Source organism: Lethenteron reissneri, chromosome 64 (genome assembly GCF_015708825.2).
Source record: "Lethenteron reissneri isolate LAM-NWPU_2019-01 chromosome 64, ASM1570882v1, whole genome shotgun sequence".
NCBI lineage: Eukaryota > Metazoa > Chordata > Hyperoartia > Petromyzontiformes > Petromyzontidae > Lethenteron > Lethenteron reissneri.
Genome location: NC_083842.1, coordinates 3,596,896 through 3,615,935, shown reverse-complemented (window position 1 = coordinate 3,615,935; position 19,040 = coordinate 3,596,896). Strand labels below are relative to the sequence as shown.

Sequence of the window (19,040 nt, the reverse complement as noted above, 5' to 3'; positions counted from 1 at the left end):
GTTTTGTTCTTCATGAAGTGGTACTTATTTGAACGACCCTGAATGGATGATGGGTTGAGTCAAGAGTCCCTCCAACCAATATTTGAACTCGCAACCTTCCGATTGCTAAAGCCAGCTTGCCAGATCGGCAAGGTGTGTTGCTGCGTGTAATCCCAATTGAGGAGTTTGCAGATCGTTATTCAACATTCGGATGTTTTTGGTCAATGACCAGTTAAATTGTACGTTCTCTTTTAGCTCTGGGAGGACACCGGGGGGGTGGGAGAATAGAGACTCCACACACACTCACATCCTGCATAACAGGGGGAGAGAACACACAAACTTAACCAAGTCGCCCGAGTCAGGAATCAAACGCAGGTCCTTCTTGCTGTTATCACTGCGTCACACAACCGAGCAGACCTCCTTAAATGCCATTTCAGAGGTACAGTGAAGCCAGTGAAATTGCATTCACTCATTACATCGAGTGGTGCATGTTCAGACAGCTCCTTTGCTTAATGCGAGTTCCTGAGATCTGACCCGGGAATCGAAGGCAAAAATGCAGTCCAACAACCCAAGAATTATAATCCTCTTTGCTCTGTAAACCATCCAGCTACCTTTGCTGATAACCAAGCACTTAACCTTTTACAGTTCAGTCAGATTTAAATTGGTCAAGTGCTGCCAGTTTTAGACTCGGGAATATCTGCGTTCAGGTACATATTTCATACGTGTTTGATAACATTAAAATCAGAAAGATATTCATCGATTAGAAGAAATTTCCACAAACTGATTTGTTTAAATTGCGGACATTTCTTTTTCAAGTTCAGATTATAGATATTATGTAATATGACTATATCCTCATAAAAGCTAGTTTTTCTTGTACTGTATTGTGTAATCTGTATGGTAAAAAAGATTAAGTTTATTACACCGATACTGTATTGATAAGTGGCTGCTGCACACAACGCTATATGAACCGTTGTGTATTTTAAACGAGAACAGTTTCCACTATGGAACAAACAAGCCTCGAGTTGGCAGACCTCAAGGGAAGGAATGTCTGGCCTGGTGCTTCAGAAGCCATGGAAAAAAATTGGGTCAATTTCACAAAATAAAAAAATACTGTAAAAATTTAATGAAAATAAAAACAAGAGGTCTTCAAAAAATCATGCACGGGGCGAAGCTGCGCAGAATGCAGACCGCAAACATGCCAGGCCGCACAGTAGGGATCACACGGAGCCTCTAGACACTGACATTTTAAAATCGGCAGTGAAGCTCCGAGAATGGAAAAAAAAGAGAAATTATTTCAAGCAGACGCTGCGATTATCAACGTCGAGCAAAAGGGAGCCGCCGCGGTCTGCGATTATGGCGCCAATCACGGCCAGAGCCCTTGGGCCCGGGCAGACCGTCTAATGACATCCCTTGCATCCGCCAAACCCATGGCAAGTTGTGCAGGAAGGGCCCGTGTGCACGCGGGTGGTGGGTGGGTGGGGGGACTTCTCAGCGGTGCCGAGGCCGGGTCATTACGTTGGTCGTGGAGCGGCGGGCGCTTTGTCTGAGCCGAGGTGTCAGGTTGCATGGCGACATGGCCGCTGTGAGCAACGTCGTCGTCGTCGGTGTTTGCTGTGAAACGCCAGCTCCTCGTTTTGGTGAATAATGAAAACCGCCACTCACACTCGACACCGCCGCCGTGCTCTCAAGGCTCACTCCGAATTCTCATGCTTATTGAAGCAGGATTATTTTAGGTAGATATTAAAACAAAACTGGAATAATAGAGCACAACAAAAACGACACGTAATTTTTTAAGCACAAATGCGCGCGTGTTTTTTTACAAGCGCATGCAGGTTAAAAACTGGCGGGGTGCTCTCGGCGGTAAAGTGTCTTTTAAAGTTGAGCAGCGGCCTCGGCAGTCTGACACAATCAATCAAGGCCGGTAATTGAGATGCTGAACCTGGGACCAGTGCTCCCAACAAAAAACGTTTAATGTGCTTAACCATGGCAGTCCAGGAACACTGCTGGGCGCAACAAAGCCTATCGACAGCACCATTTCCCAAACGCGGCGGTGCGAGGCTGCGCCACACAAAGGGAGCTTTCTCCCCGACAACGCGCCGGCCCCGGTGGCGGCGGCGGCGGCACCACCGGCACCCTGGACCCCGCGTTATAAACGCTCTTGCACCGAGGCCCCACCCACCCGGCGGGACAAACAGAAACGACTTGGGGCTGCCACCCTTCGGTCCTCCACGGCCCGCCCGCCCGCCCGCCCACCCCCTGCACGGTAGAAGTCAGATGCGATGGAAGGGGTGGCAAGGATTAAGCAAACAACAAGGCATTTGTGTGTGGGTCGGGTTGATGACTAAGACGCCCTTTGATTCCATTTCCCTGCCATTGCCAGCTGCCCGCCACTGCTATTTTGGGGCCGTCCCGACGTAATTTGTTGCAGATGGGTTTCCTTCCTTTTTCCTTTCCAGGCTCACGAGAGAGCGCGCGTGTGTGTCAGTGTGCGTGTGTTTGTGTGAGAGCGTGCGTGCGTGTCAGTGAGTGCGAGTGTAAATGTGCAAGCGAGCGTGTCTGCTCACTCGCTCCACACGGTACGTGTCTCACTGTTTTTCTTCCATCCTCTTTTATTTAACAAAGTTTGCCGGGATGACTGGGAGAGGGAATTCAAGTGAAAATATAATAACGCAATAAACCCAATCCTCACATTTTCCAGGCATGAAGGATGCTTATTTTGGCAGCAGGCTTTGGGACCAGAGCTTTCACAAATTGTAATCAGGCCTGCCAAACTTATTTAGTGAGCAGCTGGGTGGAATAAAAAACCTAACACAATAAGGGGTTTATTTTTCAAGACACAACATGCACTCATTGATAACCAATTGGCTAAGCCAACTAACTCATGAACTTGAACAAAATAGGGCAGTTTTAATATAAAACGGAGTTCATTATTAATTACAATTTTAACACACTGGCAACATCGATAGCATGACTGACTATACATATACAGTACACCACATTCAACATTTAGTTCAGTTGCGGAAATATAAACAAATGTTGATTCTGCATCTTGATAGACAGCCTTTAATTTCTTCACGATTCCACTGTGGCCACAAGGGAGGAGACTGTAACATCTCAACCGCAATGTACTGTTTGAGCTCTACATTAAAACCACAGACACTCGCAATTAGGGCCAAGGTGTGCTTGCTTGTGAGAGGGCTGTTTTTCCCTCGTCTGGAATAAATTATCCACCTAGACTGCATTTCTCCTGGACGTGGGATTTGATCAATAGACGGCAGTGTTTGTGTTCAAAACTTCAGTCATATAAGCACGCTTCTGTACCCCTCCGTGTTTTTCCTACAAAACTTATATCCTGTACATTCCAAAATAAAATACCATATTTAATATCCTGTACGTTCGGTTTCATTACGCTGTGCTATTCAAATAGCTAGACCTGGGCAAAGCGGCTTGGAACGACAACATTTCTTGCATTGTTGTTATTGTTTGACCTCGGACAAGGCGGTTAACTCGCCGCGTGGGTTCTAACAAGTTAATTGAAAAATGATTGCTGGCCAAGCTCAACTGAATAAATGAAAGCGGATTTGTCGTGTAAATTATTCGGATTGCGGGCCAATGTATGTATGGAAGGGAAAGATTACAGTAATACGGCCCCTGTAACGGATAAAATAAAATGCTATGCTCCGTTAATTAATCTTCCGCTAAGTACACACAGAGAAGCTTGAGACGGGTGTCACGAAAATGAGCCTCATTGCGAGTGCTGACAGGAGGGCACTTGGGTTGGTGGGCAGTTACAGTGGTGCGAGCCGTTACAGTTTCTTATCAGCCAGACACGCAAAACTCTAATCGCCATCGCCACACTCCACTGCTGCTAAATCTGGAGCCCATGTTTAATCTTCAAAGGGCAGTTTGCTAAAATTAAGCATGCCTTCCAGCCCAGTATAAATTACCCCAAGAGAAATTATAATGCATCCATACCAACACCAAAATAAATATATAGTTTCGCAAAATCTGCTGCAAAGTCATATATCGTATATATACTGTACATCTAATGTTAATCAACTACTAATGATTTACAGCCAATTGTCAGTTCCCACGTAGTGTCAGTTATGGGGATTGTTTAACCAATTATATAAAATGTAATTTGACACGAATAACTGTAATGTAATTGTAAGAGGGAGTGACTTTGTGGCAAGGGTAATTTTGTTCGGTTCCAGCTGTTCAGCTTTAAATTAAACTCCTTCATACTGCAATTGTTCATCAGTTCATGAAGCACCACGGCGCCTGCGTGATCCTTCTGTGGTAATGGTGAAGATGAGCTGTTGCACCGTCCACGACGTGGTAAAACATTTACAGCGCTAATTATTTTTTTGCTTTAAATAACGCGCTGTTCCGTGAACACTTTGCCCTTGACTTTACACTCTTGCACGAGGGCGGCCGAGATGAATCAAGGGTAAAGCGCCGCATGGGAAAGGGAACGTTTTTGGATACCAGTATATATTTACAGCTCTTGAACAACAAACTTCAAAGCAGGTAAAAAAAGGCTTGTGCCAGGAGGCTTTGAGTGAAGCAAACTTCATAAGTAGCGGGTGATAAACGACGCGTGCTGCCTGCCTATTATCACAATGATATGGTGAACAATGCTCCGTTTATAGCGGGCGGTGCACGATCGCTATCGGCTGCCCGCGGAAGGGTGCAGTGCTCGAAGGTAAGCATTTTCATCTGTAAATTACAGTCAGTCGCCTCGATATTCCTGCACACCATTAGTCTAGTGCTTCGGGGGCCTGCATTTCTGGAAGCAAAGGTTGGCACAGCGTGCAAATTTGTGAAGCTTCCAAGCTCGCTTAGGCTGCAAAGTGGCCCGCAATTGGCAGTATAACAGGCGGGCTGAATCCATTTGTGCGGAGCTTTGAACATTAGAAGTTTGGTTTCTTCCCAAATGCCTAATGCTCATTAATTGAATTGGCCAAATGTATTACGAATGCAGGAGCCCTTCTGAAAGAGATTCTCAAAGTTCAGTGAGGTTTTCCTCTTTATACATAGGGAGTAACTGCTATTACTCAATAAGAGCCCATTAACATATCCTCTATAAGGCGCACATTGGAGTTAAATATTCAAGTTAAACCTTAACACTTGTCTTTCTTTAAATGCTTTCAAAATAGAAAACTCCATGCGATTGAGTTAATTATTTTGCAATTACTTAAACCGAGTACAATTGAATCGTTATAATGATCAGTCTTTTTTATATTGCGTCACTCATGCAAACTGCATCTGACAACGCTGTATCATCAGCAACAAATGGAGGGCGCATATGAAGATGTTTTTTGACGATGAATTATTGTTTATTATATGTGTGGGAGGAAACCAAAGCACCCAGAGAAAACCCACAAGTGTGAAGGGGCAACACTCTATCCCTCTACTGATGGAACAGTTGGAGGTTTGTCCACACATTGCTGCTACTGCCATCGGCCAGAAAATCAAGGTATGGCACCGTGACACCCACCCACTGGAAGAACGGGAGATTCACAAAATCCCTGCGGTGATCCACCGACCCTCACTGTGGCCTTCAAAGCGCTGGATCATTACAGGCAGCCGCGTGCAGCAGCGTGGCCGCCACCGCCCCCCGCGACTCTTACAATGAGTTGGAGTTTCTTCTGTTCCGCCCTAAGTGTGCACGACTCGCACTTGGAATTTCCAGCTCACGAGCTATCTGGAAACGTGCTCTGCTGGAGACATCCTGGGAAACACTCGAGCTACGAAGCGTCAAACAATGCCGACGTGTAAAAAAACGAAATCTAGGCGACGTGGTGGTTAATTTGGTTGCTAAATGCAGGAAGTCCCCACTGTGATATTCATTGCACTCTATGGAATCACGTGACGTCACTTGTTCCCTGTTCCATAAAAAAATCACGTCCCTCTTTTATCCAGCTGAAGCAGAATATCCCAGAATCACATGACACGTAGAGGACTGTACGGGAAATGATGCTAAGCACGGTGAAACCAGCAGGTTCCTTGGACTTTTGAGTAAAGTGTCAATGCAAGGTGACGTTGTTGCTCCTTTATCCCATCAAAGCAGTCTTATTTTAGCTGTGCAAAAATGTCATTTTGTACATTTGTTGAACTCTTTCGCACGGTACGTAGCCAACCGGCCATAGGAAGAGTTTCAACATGCACCACTGTGAACGTTGAAGGACATCCATTGCGGACAGCGGAATCAAACGTCATCGATACGCCGCTGCCGGTGCCGCATGTGAAAACAACCATCAGCTGTGGTGATTAAACAACACCGAGGATACTGATGATGACAACAGTATAGAACTGAGTTCCGTGAACGTGTCAGCCGCCTGACAAAATACAGGTCGGGGAGGGGGGGGGCAACGCGTGCCTCGGCCTACCACAGAGGGCACGAATACAGCTGCTTCTGTCTCACACTGATGAGGACGGCACTCTGGGAGGTGGCCCACCACCCTGGGCTGTAATTACTGCTCACACCACGTGCCAAAAAGCAATCAAAAAAATATGTACGTGTGTGCGTAAGTGCAATTAAATAAATATATGGCAATGCCGGCAGGCTGGGAGGTGAACACGTGGAGAGATGGGGGGGGGCGGGATGAAACTGGACCACCAAACAGAATACCATTCCACTGACCTGGCAGCTATAATGGCTAATAAAGTAATGCAGCAATAACAAATGCATGTAAAGTGAGCGCTCTGGTTGAGGGCTGGCACGGCGTAGCGGCCAAGTTGAAAGCCATCTTCGGCGACGGTGCCAAAGCCACTCGGCGCGCATCTCCCCTTGTTGGCGGCTGGAAAGCAACGCCTTGGCATGGTTAGCGACGTGGGTCTGCACAACCTGCAGCGCAGCCGGGCTCAAGCTGCGGACGGGCAAGCCCAAGCAAAACTAAGAAACGTGCAGTGGCTTTACGTGCATGCGGCGTTGTAACGCGTAATAACAACGGTTGTAAACATCGACGTCGCTTACCCTGTGCGGTAGAGCGTCGCCGAGTTTCGAGATGCTTTTTCTCGGGAGGATGCTGATCCACTGGGACGTTTGGCCAATTTGTTTTTCAGAAATGATCTTTGAGGCGGTGACACGGCCCAGCGGTGGCGAGCTCACCGCGCTCTGCAGGGAGGTTCACGGCTACAATCCAGCAGCCACCCCGATTCATGCCGCAGTTGCATTCACTCGAAAAAATACGTGCCGCCCGTTTCACAGCGGACGCGGAATGTCCCGTGATGCCATTCCCACAGACCCAGTGTTTGTGTGTGTGCCGTGGTCCAAGTTCGGCAAACTTTAAAACTCACGACGCAAATTACTCGATTCAAATATACAAAAGCTCAATGGGGCTTTCCTGGCTAAACAAGCGATTGACACGGTTGGCTACGTATGGTGTAAAAGAAGTTCCACGTCCATACGTACGATAATATTAATACGAATTCCAGTGAAGAAAAAAAACTGCTCACAGCCACAAACATTGGCAAGCAGGTATGAACTTGGCAAAGGCCGACAGCGTTGATACTCGTCTGCTTTACTATCCCTGTCTGCCTTCAGAGACGCATGCTTGAGTAGAGTGCTCTAGCAATCTGACAACTCACGTCAGTGACTTCGCTTGGCTTCGTATACAAGTTCACCCTTGTGCATGCAATGTTATCGTCACTTGCTACTGCTGGCACAGAGAATGTGTTTTTTTTACACAATCGTGTTAACACAAGTGACTTTTGCTGGATAAGCGGGCAATTACAGCGCTCGGCTTTAGGTAAAACAAGTGCATTGAAGCTTCGCGTTAAGCAGACGTGATCCTGCATTGGGGAAACGAGAGCTATTTGGGGCATGTTGACGTTAGCCAATAAAAAACGTCCCTAATGGTCACTCCTTGGAAACTGTTCTGTCACTGGAATGCACGTTTTAAATAAAACCATTTTACCATGAAGAAAAATCCGAAAAATGTGAATCCGTTAAGAGAAAACCAGAAATTAGTTAACCTGCTGCTAGTTTTACATTGCCGTGACAAATGTTTTTTTTCCCGATAGCTGACAAGATACGACGCACAGCCCAGCTGTGTTTAAGCCCATTGGCAGCTGTCCACAGGATGCCAGGTTATCTGATAACAGGTCGGGGTGACCCAGTGGAAACACTTGAGCCTCCCCGCAAGAATAACCTGGGCTCGATTCCCAACTCAGGCACGTTTCTCTGTGGCAATTGTATGTTCTCCCTCTATTCTGCAAGGTGGTTTCCTCCGGGTTCTCCGTTTCCTCTCATATAAAAAACACACAAAAGCCACACAGTGTAGCTAGCAATAGACACAACATCCCAATGCTGAATAAATGACCAAAAAATGTCTCAATTGGGATTCCACACAGCAACATCGCCCCCAAACTGTGAAAACTTGACAGGAAACTCTAGGGGGGGGAGGGGAGGGGGAAGCCTCGAGACTCAAGTGAGGCTTTCCTGGGTAAGCAAAGCATTCAATAAGCGTGTGTGTGTGCAGGAGGTCAAGTAAAAGGGTGGCGGAGAAGAACAGTGCCACACATCTTTATTAACTATGCCCGTGACAGTTGTCCGAGGCGGGGGGGGGGGTGACGTGAACCTTGGTAATAGAGAACAGCTCCTTCTGTATGTTCCGTTCCGCGCCGGCTTCAATAAGCTAAGGCAGTTTTTTTCCCCCTCTCCCCCCGTTAGTTCTTGGGTGGGGGTCAGATTTCGCCGTCCATTTTAATAAGTGATTTTACATTCACAAGTTACCGTGCACATTTTGAAAGGCACAGCCGCAGCCAACATTTTTCGGGCATTTCAATTTCTGAGGGCTATCCGTGATGAGAAACAGGCGCGACTGTCAGCGAGAGTTGGGGGAGGGGGGGGCTGTCTAGCTGTCGAGGATTTTCTAGAAGTTGGCGCAGAGCCCAACGCAGCATGCATTTAATGTTACCCTCTAGGAACTAGAGAGCTAACATTCTCATGGAGGGGAACAAATGGTCAAGTTTAAGGGGATTTGTGAAAGTCGTGCATGCAAAGATATCCCTGGGGCGTGCGCGAGTTGATGGGACAGAACAACATCTGACCATTCCGGAATCTAGCAAACAGGCCAACGTACATAACGGCGTAGATAATTTTTTCAGCTCGGTTTCGTCTGGAAGAAATTACTCCCAAACTGCCTCGAATCCCACGCCATGCTCGCAGCCTTAAAAGGCATTTGACAACACGCCTATAATTCCATTACCACCCTTATGGGTTTGTGTTATGCAAATAATCTCGGATAAATAAGCCAGTGGTCAACCGTTGTGTGCATTGTATGGCATTGGTGACTCACGCTCGAGTATTACTATGTGTGTGTGTGTGTCTGACATTAAGCAAAAGCAATACTGTACAGAAAATATCAATCTGATGAGACGCTGCGTGTTGAAACCAGTCCAGTGTGTTTGTGTCGACCTATTTCTGCCGCCAAGAATGATGCACTCCCCGAAGGCTGTGTAGCTATTGGGATGTGCAAAAAGCACAGGTGTGTGAAGGAGGTAGTGTATCGTCTGCAATGTTTTTTGTTGTTACGTCACTATTTTCTTTTAAAGTCCATTTAGGTACAATTAGGCACCCGGTCCTCACCGTTAACGAATGCACCACGGTTGCTGACGACGCCTGCCCTTGGTTGTTGTTGTGTCGTTAATTCACCCATGAGATGAAAAATACAACTAAACCCATGGAGATGCACGAAACATCATCACTGCAAGGACAATGACCCTGGGGTGGGGGGGGAGGTCACATCGCTTACCTTCGCAGGGCTGCAGAATCAGAGGCAACAGCGGCCGAAGCAGCGCTGGAAAGTAGAGGCGAAGAGGGATCTGCACCTGGGCCATCAAGCGCAGACGGGGACGAGAATATATACGACGTGCCTCATCGCCGCGCTAGCGCCTCGCTCGATCGGGGCGATTAACTTCACAGAAGGCGAGCGGCGGGGTGACCCCGCACGAGACCGAACCATTAGCTCGCCACAATCACGCCATTGTGCGGCTTTATTACGTCGTCGGTGGCACCGCTCACAAACAGCTCTCCAGGCGAAGAATGCACATTTCAGTACGGAATAGCGACTACGCTTTTTTGCGAGCGGTGTTAGCGTCAGGAAATGAGCCCGTGGGAATGGGCCAGCCCGGGCCGGCTGGCCGGCCTGCGGACGCGCAATCGCCGTGGCCAGCGAGGGCGCCCACCTGCTGCACGTCGTCCTGCTGCCTGGCGCGCAGGAAAGATGCGGTGAAGCGGCGCGTAATGGCCGACACAGGCCAAGCGCCGGCGGCATCCGCAAGCAGTGCTCTGGAATGATCATTGTTACAACAAGCACGGCAAAAACACACGGTCAACTGGCTGGCTGCTAAGCACTCCCCAAAGAAGAGACACAACTCGATAACAACTCCGAGTGGTTTTTGTGTTTCCCCATCATCTGTGCGATTTAAAGGTAATGGGCACATCTCAAGATTTTACTTGGTGTAAGGGTGGCGCAATGGTAACACTCGTGCCTCACAGCCAGAAGTGCCTGGGTTCGATTCCTGACTCAGGAACCTTTCTTGTGTGATGTTTGCACATTCTACCCCGGTTCTGTATGGGAGTCCTCCAGCATCTTCGGTTTTCTCCCATTGCTAACAACAACATACAATGTCACTGGTATTGGCAGAAAAACCTCCCGATGCTGAAAAATAACCTGCCGCTTACTTCATTGTTGGGAATCAAACCCAGGAGCTACTTGCTGCGAGGCACCAGTATTACCGCTGAGGCACCCTGCCGGCCAAGGTTTTTGCACCGCGTATTTGTTCACCCAGTGAAACACGTAAAACTATGCCTGCCTATCCTGCAAGAACATGCTGTCCTCCGTCACACCTTAATTTCCTTATAAAGGCACAAATCTTAATGCGTCTCCATACATAACACCTACATTCCATTGAGCATGGATTGTTGTTAGAGCAGAGCTGTAGGAGCTCGGTAGGAGTGTTCAAACATGAAAGATATAAATGAACGAATAAAGAAAATAACACAAATACAGTGTTGCGTGCAAAATCATCATGGCATCAAAGCCAGACGCCATCCATACCTGCCCTTCCCACAACACCCATCACGCCCACGATCGGGACGCTATTCCCTATCGATCGTCTTTGTCATCGCGAGCGCTTTTTTACGTAACTCTGACGAACGCGCCGCACCACCAAGTGAGAAGTTGCCACGCACCAGCGCTCTTGTATAAAACGAGCCCCCGGACTTGCAAACATGCGTCGAGTGGGGGAAATAATCCGCGCCATCTCCACCGCCGTCGTCACAGGGAGTGACGCGAACAAACAAAAACTGAATGGTAATTCTCTGAATATTTGGTAGAACTGGGAGCCTAAGTAATTTTGCAAGATACGCCCACATAAAAAAAATCACTCACTAAACAATGCAAGCAGCTGCTCGGGTGCTAAGAGCATAGGTTTATTATTACAATGCTTATCTAAAGGTTTAGAAGGACTTGTCAGGATAGACTCTTACTGGATAATAGACAAATAAATGAATGGTGTCACCAAAATAAATGTTATAAAGGCTGCGCTCACACACGTCCTTAAAACATCGCTCGATTTTTGTTGCAACGCGTAGAAAATCACACTCATGCTTAAAGCACTTTACACACGACTTGAAAAAAGCCGTCTCGGTACAGCCTGCCAGATGAATATGCCCGAGATCCCTTTGGCGCCGCTGAAATTGATTCCAAGTACTATTTGAGCTGGAATGTGCCAACTACCTGTGAACCGTGCGGGCACGGTGGTGGTGGTCATGTCACATGGACCGTGTGGGCCATTGAAAAGGTCCCAGCTCAGATGAATTTTGCAAAACAGCAGACGTTGAGAATTTCAACAGATTGATTGGAGAGGCTGCGCTGGTGGTGGTGCACAAGCTCGAGCCCTACTCTAACACATCCGTGTATAACACACGGGCCTGAAAATAAAAATGTATATAGATAATAGGTGATGTTTGGGCAATGGTACCCTTCTTCAAAGTACGTAGAGAGTCCAGAGAAATGGAATGGATGCTATGGGGCCTAATGAGAATAACATAAAAAAAATGAAGACCAGTTGTTAAATTAGCATATGAATAGTTACCAAATAGTAGCCATTGGGTAACAGTCAAGCTCTTTAATGATAACAATAAAGTATTTAGAAATAGACTAATTTATGTGACAGATAAAATTCAACAATGTTTCTGGCACATGGCATTGTGGGAAGATTTGTTCGTGTGCGCACAAGGCACAATCCACCTGGCAATGCACCCCTGGGCCCAGACACTGGGAAAGGAAAGCACGTGTCTCCAATGTGCGCGGCTTCAGAAAAGTGTCTTCACGACGCACATTAATGAGCACGTGCTCCCAATTGCTCCAAACACAACGGCTCTGGCGAGCGGACGGTGCACAGATAGGTTTTTACGGGCGCACGCGAAACCGAGTAACTTTGGAGGACTTGGAAAAAGTAAATTCCACGGAAGGCACACATTTACTTTTGTTCTGCAGCACGTGCGCGGGCTGCTTCTTGTGCCAAAAACTGGTGAAAGGGTAAACAGGCTGTGTGCGCTCTCTTTCTGATAGCTCTACACGGATACTGCTGACAGTCACTGGAAGGCTGCTCGTTTAAACAAGCCAAGCCAAACATGCGCACGGAGGGGAAAAACAATTTACAACGGAAATTAAATAAATAACAGCACACCACCATGCTTCCAAAACCACTGCCTCTCCCTCGCAGCGGCAATCATAACATCGGCGCACCAACCAGAAAACGGTTCAAGTAAATCCGATTTGACATGGCGGAATATATATTTTTTTAGACTACATGTGAAAAACGATTGCCAGTCGACGACGGTTGTGAAGGTGTGTTTCAAAGTGATTATTTTGCTAAATTATTCCTGCAAGCTGCAACCGCACACCAAAAAAAATCACGTGGGGGCTATATTTAAACATACGAAAATGACCCAGATAAACTGGAATCAGATGTAGTTCAACGCAAAGTACTCACGCGTAGTTTAATCCTAATGCGAGAAATAACGCAACTTTGCATGGAGACCCTGCGCAGGCCAAAGTGTCCACGGCTCGAGAAACTTGGTAAACCTGCTTAAAATGGTTCTTAAATGTGCAACAATGCATGGCATGTTCCGCCAAATTGTGGCAACGCAAACTGGACACCAGGGACCACAATCATTTACCAAACATTCAGGAAAGTTAAAGCGTAATCACAATTTGCAAATGATTGCATCTTATTGGAAAAAATTCTCAAATCCGAGCAGAAATATGATGCAGTTTACCAAAAAGAAAAAAATCAACGGCGTGTGCTCCAAATCTTTGTGTAATGCACGAATGCCCAGGGAAGTCACGTCGATTATCGAGACAGTGCTAGTGTTGCCTGGAGATGTAATTTAATCCGACTCCTGCCTTAACAAAAAAAAGTTCCTTTAGAACTTCCAGGGCTGCGCGGTAAACGGGACATCTGGCAGAATTCTACTCCAACCTGGGCTGCTTCTGGATCAATGCGGGGAAAAAGTTTAAGATGGGAGATTGCCATCTGATCTACAGACAGGTATATCATTTGAAATCCTGATGAGACAAGATGTCAAATAATAAGCAAAGAGAAACCATGGCCTCCTCCATTCACACAGGACCAACCAAAGTGAAATTATACCGATGCATATCATAGCCTTTCGAGTAAATGTGTTCATATCTCACGTAAAAATCACGCAGAGTTATTGCGGAAAATAAAAGTAGCTAAATTAAAAATCAGACCGTACGCTTCTTCACAAAAAAATTAGTTTTACATATCGCATCAGCCACACTGCCTTTTGTGAGTGAAGATGTTGAGCAGCAATCATTGGGATTATTGGCTGATAAGGGTTACACTGTGTGCTTTTATTTAGCTATGAGAGAAAACCAGATATCCCACGGGAATCAAATGCAGAACAGGGGGAGATCATACAAACTCCTCACACTTTTACACTCACACTGTAAAACATGGGGAGGTCATGCAAACACCTAACAATGATTCACTCACTGACACACTCACACAAACTCACATTCACGCTCATTCAGGAGAACATACGAATTGCACACAGAAAGGCGCCCGAGGAAGAAATAGAACCCCGGCCCTTCTTGCTGCAAAGGTCAGGCGTCACCACCACTGCAATGCACCCTGCCAATCAGTTTACCCCCCCCCCCCCCCACGTGTGTCCCAGATTCCAGTTCACACCACCGCCAAACTCACCGGAGTATGCCGAGGACTGCGCCAAACAGGACGGGGTGGTCAACGCACGCTGCAGGCTGTAGGGAAGAAGGTCAACAGTTACGCAGTGCACATATTCATTCATTATATTCCAACCACAAAAAAACTGGGGGTGCAACACTAATGGGGGGGAATTTAAATAGACCGGTGAGGAAACATTTCCTGCTGTGTACAACACAGCCAACAGAGGCACGCCACTGCCAATGAGACTGGACAAAACTGGATACCATGAAGCTATGGGAGGGGGGGGGGGTAGCGGTTCGGGTAACCTGTGGAAGGTTTTCAGTAAAATATAACCTCTTTAAAAGCCTCGTGTTGCAATCAAGAACATTGACGACTCTGCCAAATACACTTAAGTTTCCAAATTAACGCTTTAAGGCTTTCGAGAAAAGGAAAATGTACTCCATGTGAGGACAGCAATGAGGGAAATACATTTCATGCGCTATTAAAATTGCACAATTCTCTGCGACCCTCATGTGTTTACACGCACAGAGTAGAATAACTCTTTCTGTAGGGAAACTTACCTTCCAATTTTCCACCCTTTTTAGCTGAAGTTAACATTCACTATTCCGTCGTTAAAAATACAAAAACCAAAACTAAGTAAGTGCTGCCACCTGCTGGAGAAATAAGTATGTTACCCGTGGCAGTACCGGCAATACAGCCACAAACAACTCCCAAAACTGACATATTTATAACAAAACATGAGCGGTTTCGCTTATCAGCGCCAATGCAACAAGAGATATTGCAGCAACGTTCTATACCTGCACCAACTATCGACGCACTGTTTTTGGAAAGAAAAATACGATGCCAGAGGTGAAGTCAATATGATTCCCTGCTCACATTGAGCATTGAGGCAATTGTCACCTCCTGTTCACAGCCCCAAGCCAACGTGGAAAGTTTACATTCCTATGTCAGGGCTAGTACATCCACAGGACAACCTCAGCTGACTTCCATGGAAAGTGGTACTCATTATTATGATGGGCCTAGTCAAACCCCAACAAGGATTTGAACTCAGAAAGTTCTGATTGGGAGCCGTTCCCTCCACCACCAAGCCACCGGTCCGGTCGCAAGGTGGCTCAAGGGATCCAATAATAATTCTGGACTGGAAAGATATTGGAAGCGGCAACTTCTTTAATATAATAATAGGTTTTTTACCCTTTTATCTGGCAACAAAACTGACACCTTTTTTTACAAGGGATCATGTTCGCATTAACCACAATACCTGCGGTCAAAATGCAAACAAAAAACAGCACTCTGATAATGTATGCATTGTCCTTGAAATTGATTGGTCCACACCAGAGACAGCTTTTGTTAGAGCCCAGTCTCACATGGTGTTCGACTAGATGACGCCAAAAGGCACACAACTCAAAGACAACGCACCATCAGAGTATTGAGAGCTCGGTGAGACATTAAGAATACAGAATTGCATTATTATTCTGCTTGCTAATCTTGGAAAGCCTCACCGAGTCTCAAGACTCTTTCACAAGGTCCTGCCAAGTTTTCACAAGAGGCGATGCTGCTGCTGCTGCCGTGTGTAATCCCAAGCGAGTTATTTCAAAGGTAAATTTTCAGCATTGGGATGTTGTGGTCAATACCAGTTAGGCTGTGTTTTTTTTGCTATGGCAGGAATGAGAGAATCCAGAGGAAAACCCATGCAAGAGGGGGAGAGAACATACAAAGACATCATAGAAAGGCAGTAATTGAACCCAGCAACTTCTTTCCGTGAGCCACAACGTCTTAATATTGCTTCACACAACCATACAAGTAATTACATTAAACAAAAACATCAATGGCCCATATGAAGCAATGTAGTGGTGAAGCTGTTACTATGTGTTACCAGGTGAAGCTGTTACCAGCTGTCACTAGGTGAAGCTGTTACCAGGTGAAGCTGTTACCAGGTGAAGCTGTTACCAGGTGTTACCAGCTGTCACTAGGTGAAGCTGTTACCAGGTGTTACTATGTGTTACCAGGTGAAGCTGTTACCAGGTGTTACCAGCTGTCACTAGGTGAAGCTGTTACCAGGTGTTACTATGTGTTACCAGGTGAAGCTGTTTCCAGCTATCACCAGGTGAAGCTGTTACCAGGTGTTACTATGTGTTATCAGGTGAAGCTGTTACCAGCTATCACCAGGTGAAGCTGTTACCAGCTGTCACTAGGTGAAGCTGTTACCAGGTGTTACTATGTGTTACCAGGTGAAGCTGTTACCAGCTGTCACCAGGTGAAGCTGTTACCAGGTGTTACTATGTGTTACCAGGTGAAGCTGTTACCAGCTGTCACCAGGTGAAGCTGTTACCAGGTGTTACTATGTGTTACCAGGTGAAGCTGTTACCAGCTGTCACCAGGTGAAGCTGTTACCAGGTGTTACTATGTGTTACCAGGTGAAGCTTTTACCAGATGGGACTCCTCTGTAAGGCTCTGTAGCCGGCCCGGCGCTGAACCTGGGGGCAGAGCAGCCACCCTCTCCACCAACGTCAGCACTGCGGCTTCCAGAGATGGCAGGTGGCGCAACCACAGGCTCTCCTTGGCGGCACGCGACAGCTGAAGCCGCCCGCTACGCACCACAGCCACGCACAGCCACACCCAATTCATACCGGTGGCCACAATCCATGCCATAGCACGCTTTGTGCACAGTGGGACAGATAATCCCCTACTTAAGCCCCCCTCCCCCTTTCAAACGTTACAATGTTGTGTATCTGGCACCATTTTCATACGATGCCATTCTTGGCCAAGGTTGGGAGACGTTTATGCATACACGTCACACGAAGGGCCGTTGTTGAAAACGTTAGCCTGTTGCATATATTTCTTTCTGTTATCAGGCAGTGTTCATGACAAACGTGGCGGGTTTTTATTGTGGTCGTGCAGCACTGCCATGCAATTGCTGGATAATTGAGGGCTGTCCTTGAAAGAACTTGACAGTCACAAGAGTCCATAAGAGGTTTTTTTTGGGGTTAGATCGCGTAAAAAAATGTGCCGTTAAACCCGCCACCACCCGACACAGCCAACTAGTAAGGGTTGTCACGTAAACAGAACGTGGCCAATTCGTCAATGGTACAGCACTAACCGGTGTGTTGGAGAGCCAAGCCACAACATTTACTATCCGAGTTCGACGTATCGCCAGTAATTAAAACTAGCTTCATCAGGCGACAGCCAGATGTTTGGAGAAGTCTACCTGTTTCGTTCCTTATATAGAGGCGTAGATGTGGTGACCACATTTCTACGCTCTTGCACAAAATGGAGGGGGGGGGGGGATTAATGAGTTAACGTACATTAAGCATGCGCCTTATGCGACCGAATTGATCTTGCCCTGCCTGTCTATTGTGTGTATTAAATTAGTGTACCAACGGTAATCCCTATTGAAGTATGGTGGCCTGTTTTGGCATGCATTTAAACAATGCATTATTTGATTATTCGCTTCCACGCAGCACTAAGTCGGTAGCTATCCGAACGGTTAAAATTATTTGTATTTCTTTCAATTTCGATAAATTCTCTAATTAGTCTTGAGTCCTTTGTCCAGAAATTAGGGCTTTGTTGTGAGTCGGCCGATTAAGTGGGTGAAGTGAGTGAATGATTAAGTTTGCGTGGCCATTTGTGAGGAGCCGATTCAATTGCAAGTATATAAACGATGAATAGTCAAGTGTTGTTCAATAAAGCCAGCAAGGGTTATACATTTTTACACCATCACATTCGACATTTTTCCACATATAAGAGCCGGCAACGATCACAGGTCTTCTTTGCACCATAGCCAAGGGTTTCTCATTAATATCTTTCGCACCACACTCATCGTGGGATGCTGCCATCGTGCAATGTTCAACAAGCAGAGGTCAACGGTTCAATGTTTTCACAAGGCAGTCGAAACAATGGGGCACATTTATTAAATCCCTCCACCTCAGTCCGCGCATCACTTGAAACAGGTGCGCCAGTTAGTCGATCAGCAGGTTACCTGTGGTGGGGTAAAGTGTGGGTACCCCAAGCTCTTATAATATGTCTGGCCAGTGTGGCGGGGCTGTTTAAAGCTCCTTCTAGGGGACGCATTTCCACCAACGTGAGCAAGTAATTGCGGGGCTGCTCCATTGACTTTTATGCTCATCGCCTCAGGTCATGGTGAACGTGTTGCAATTTTCAAAATATTCCATTAACAAACACTACAGCCCAATTCGCCAATAAGTGGTGGTGACATCACCACAGTGCTTGTGCCGGGCTAGGTGCACTTTGAGGCCATCACGTGAAGTGCGGAAGGCTCGAACTGAGGTGAATGGCGTATGCACCACCAGTGATGCCAACTTGCTTCGTTCAGCCACCTGGTGCTTTGCTCGTTATTGTGAGCGTTGCTCCTCTGCAAACACACACGAGACTAGTCAAGCATGTCAGCTTACCTGGCCAGGGCATCCCCTGCAGCTTGCAGGAAGCCGGTCGCCAGGGCTTCTTCCGTTCCCTCACCGTGGCAACAAAGCAATGCCTCCACCAATGGCAACATGGCAGGGAGGTCGAGCGCTGGCCAGCAGGCAAGAGAGAGGCTGTGCAAGGTGGCATCCCTGCAAGCCCTGCCACCCACAAACATAACTATAGCCAGCACACCACGCCGTTTGAGGGAGAAAGTCACAATTGTGCTCTAAGTTAAATGTATCACTGCTGCGCAGATGGAACACGTAGGGTTTTGCAGCCAATATAATGATTCGTAAGAGATTTTTGGGTTAAGCCATGCAGTGATCTGGCCAAATCTGTGTTGCAAGACCCTCCCGCCACCACCCGAAGGCAATAAGATTCATGAAATCAGTTATGACATTATCACGGGTTTT

At 46.8% G+C, this 19,040-nt stretch overlaps 1 protein-coding gene across 4 annotated transcripts in view; it reads right to left on the bottom strand.

Moving 5' to 3' along the window:
- FANCC (FA complementation group C) overlaps window positions 1-19,040 on the bottom strand; it is a 46,253-nt gene that overhangs the window by 17,742 nt on the left and 9,471 nt on the right. For all 4 annotated transcript variants that reach the window (XM_061577632.1, XM_061577633.1, XM_061577630.1 and 1 more), the window contains 5 exons: window positions 18,618-18,785; window positions 16,636-16,795; window positions 14,227-14,282; window positions 10,174-10,276; window positions 9,741-9,816 (listed from right to left, as the gene is read on the bottom strand). In XM_061577632.1, the coding sequence (XP_061433616.1) occupies window positions 9,741-9,816; window positions 10,174-10,276; window positions 14,227-14,282; window positions 16,636-16,795; window positions 18,618-18,785 (563 nt within the window). The remainder of the gene's footprint in view (window positions 1-9,740; window positions 9,817-10,173; window positions 10,277-14,226; window positions 14,283-16,635; window positions 16,796-18,617; window positions 18,786-19,040) is intronic.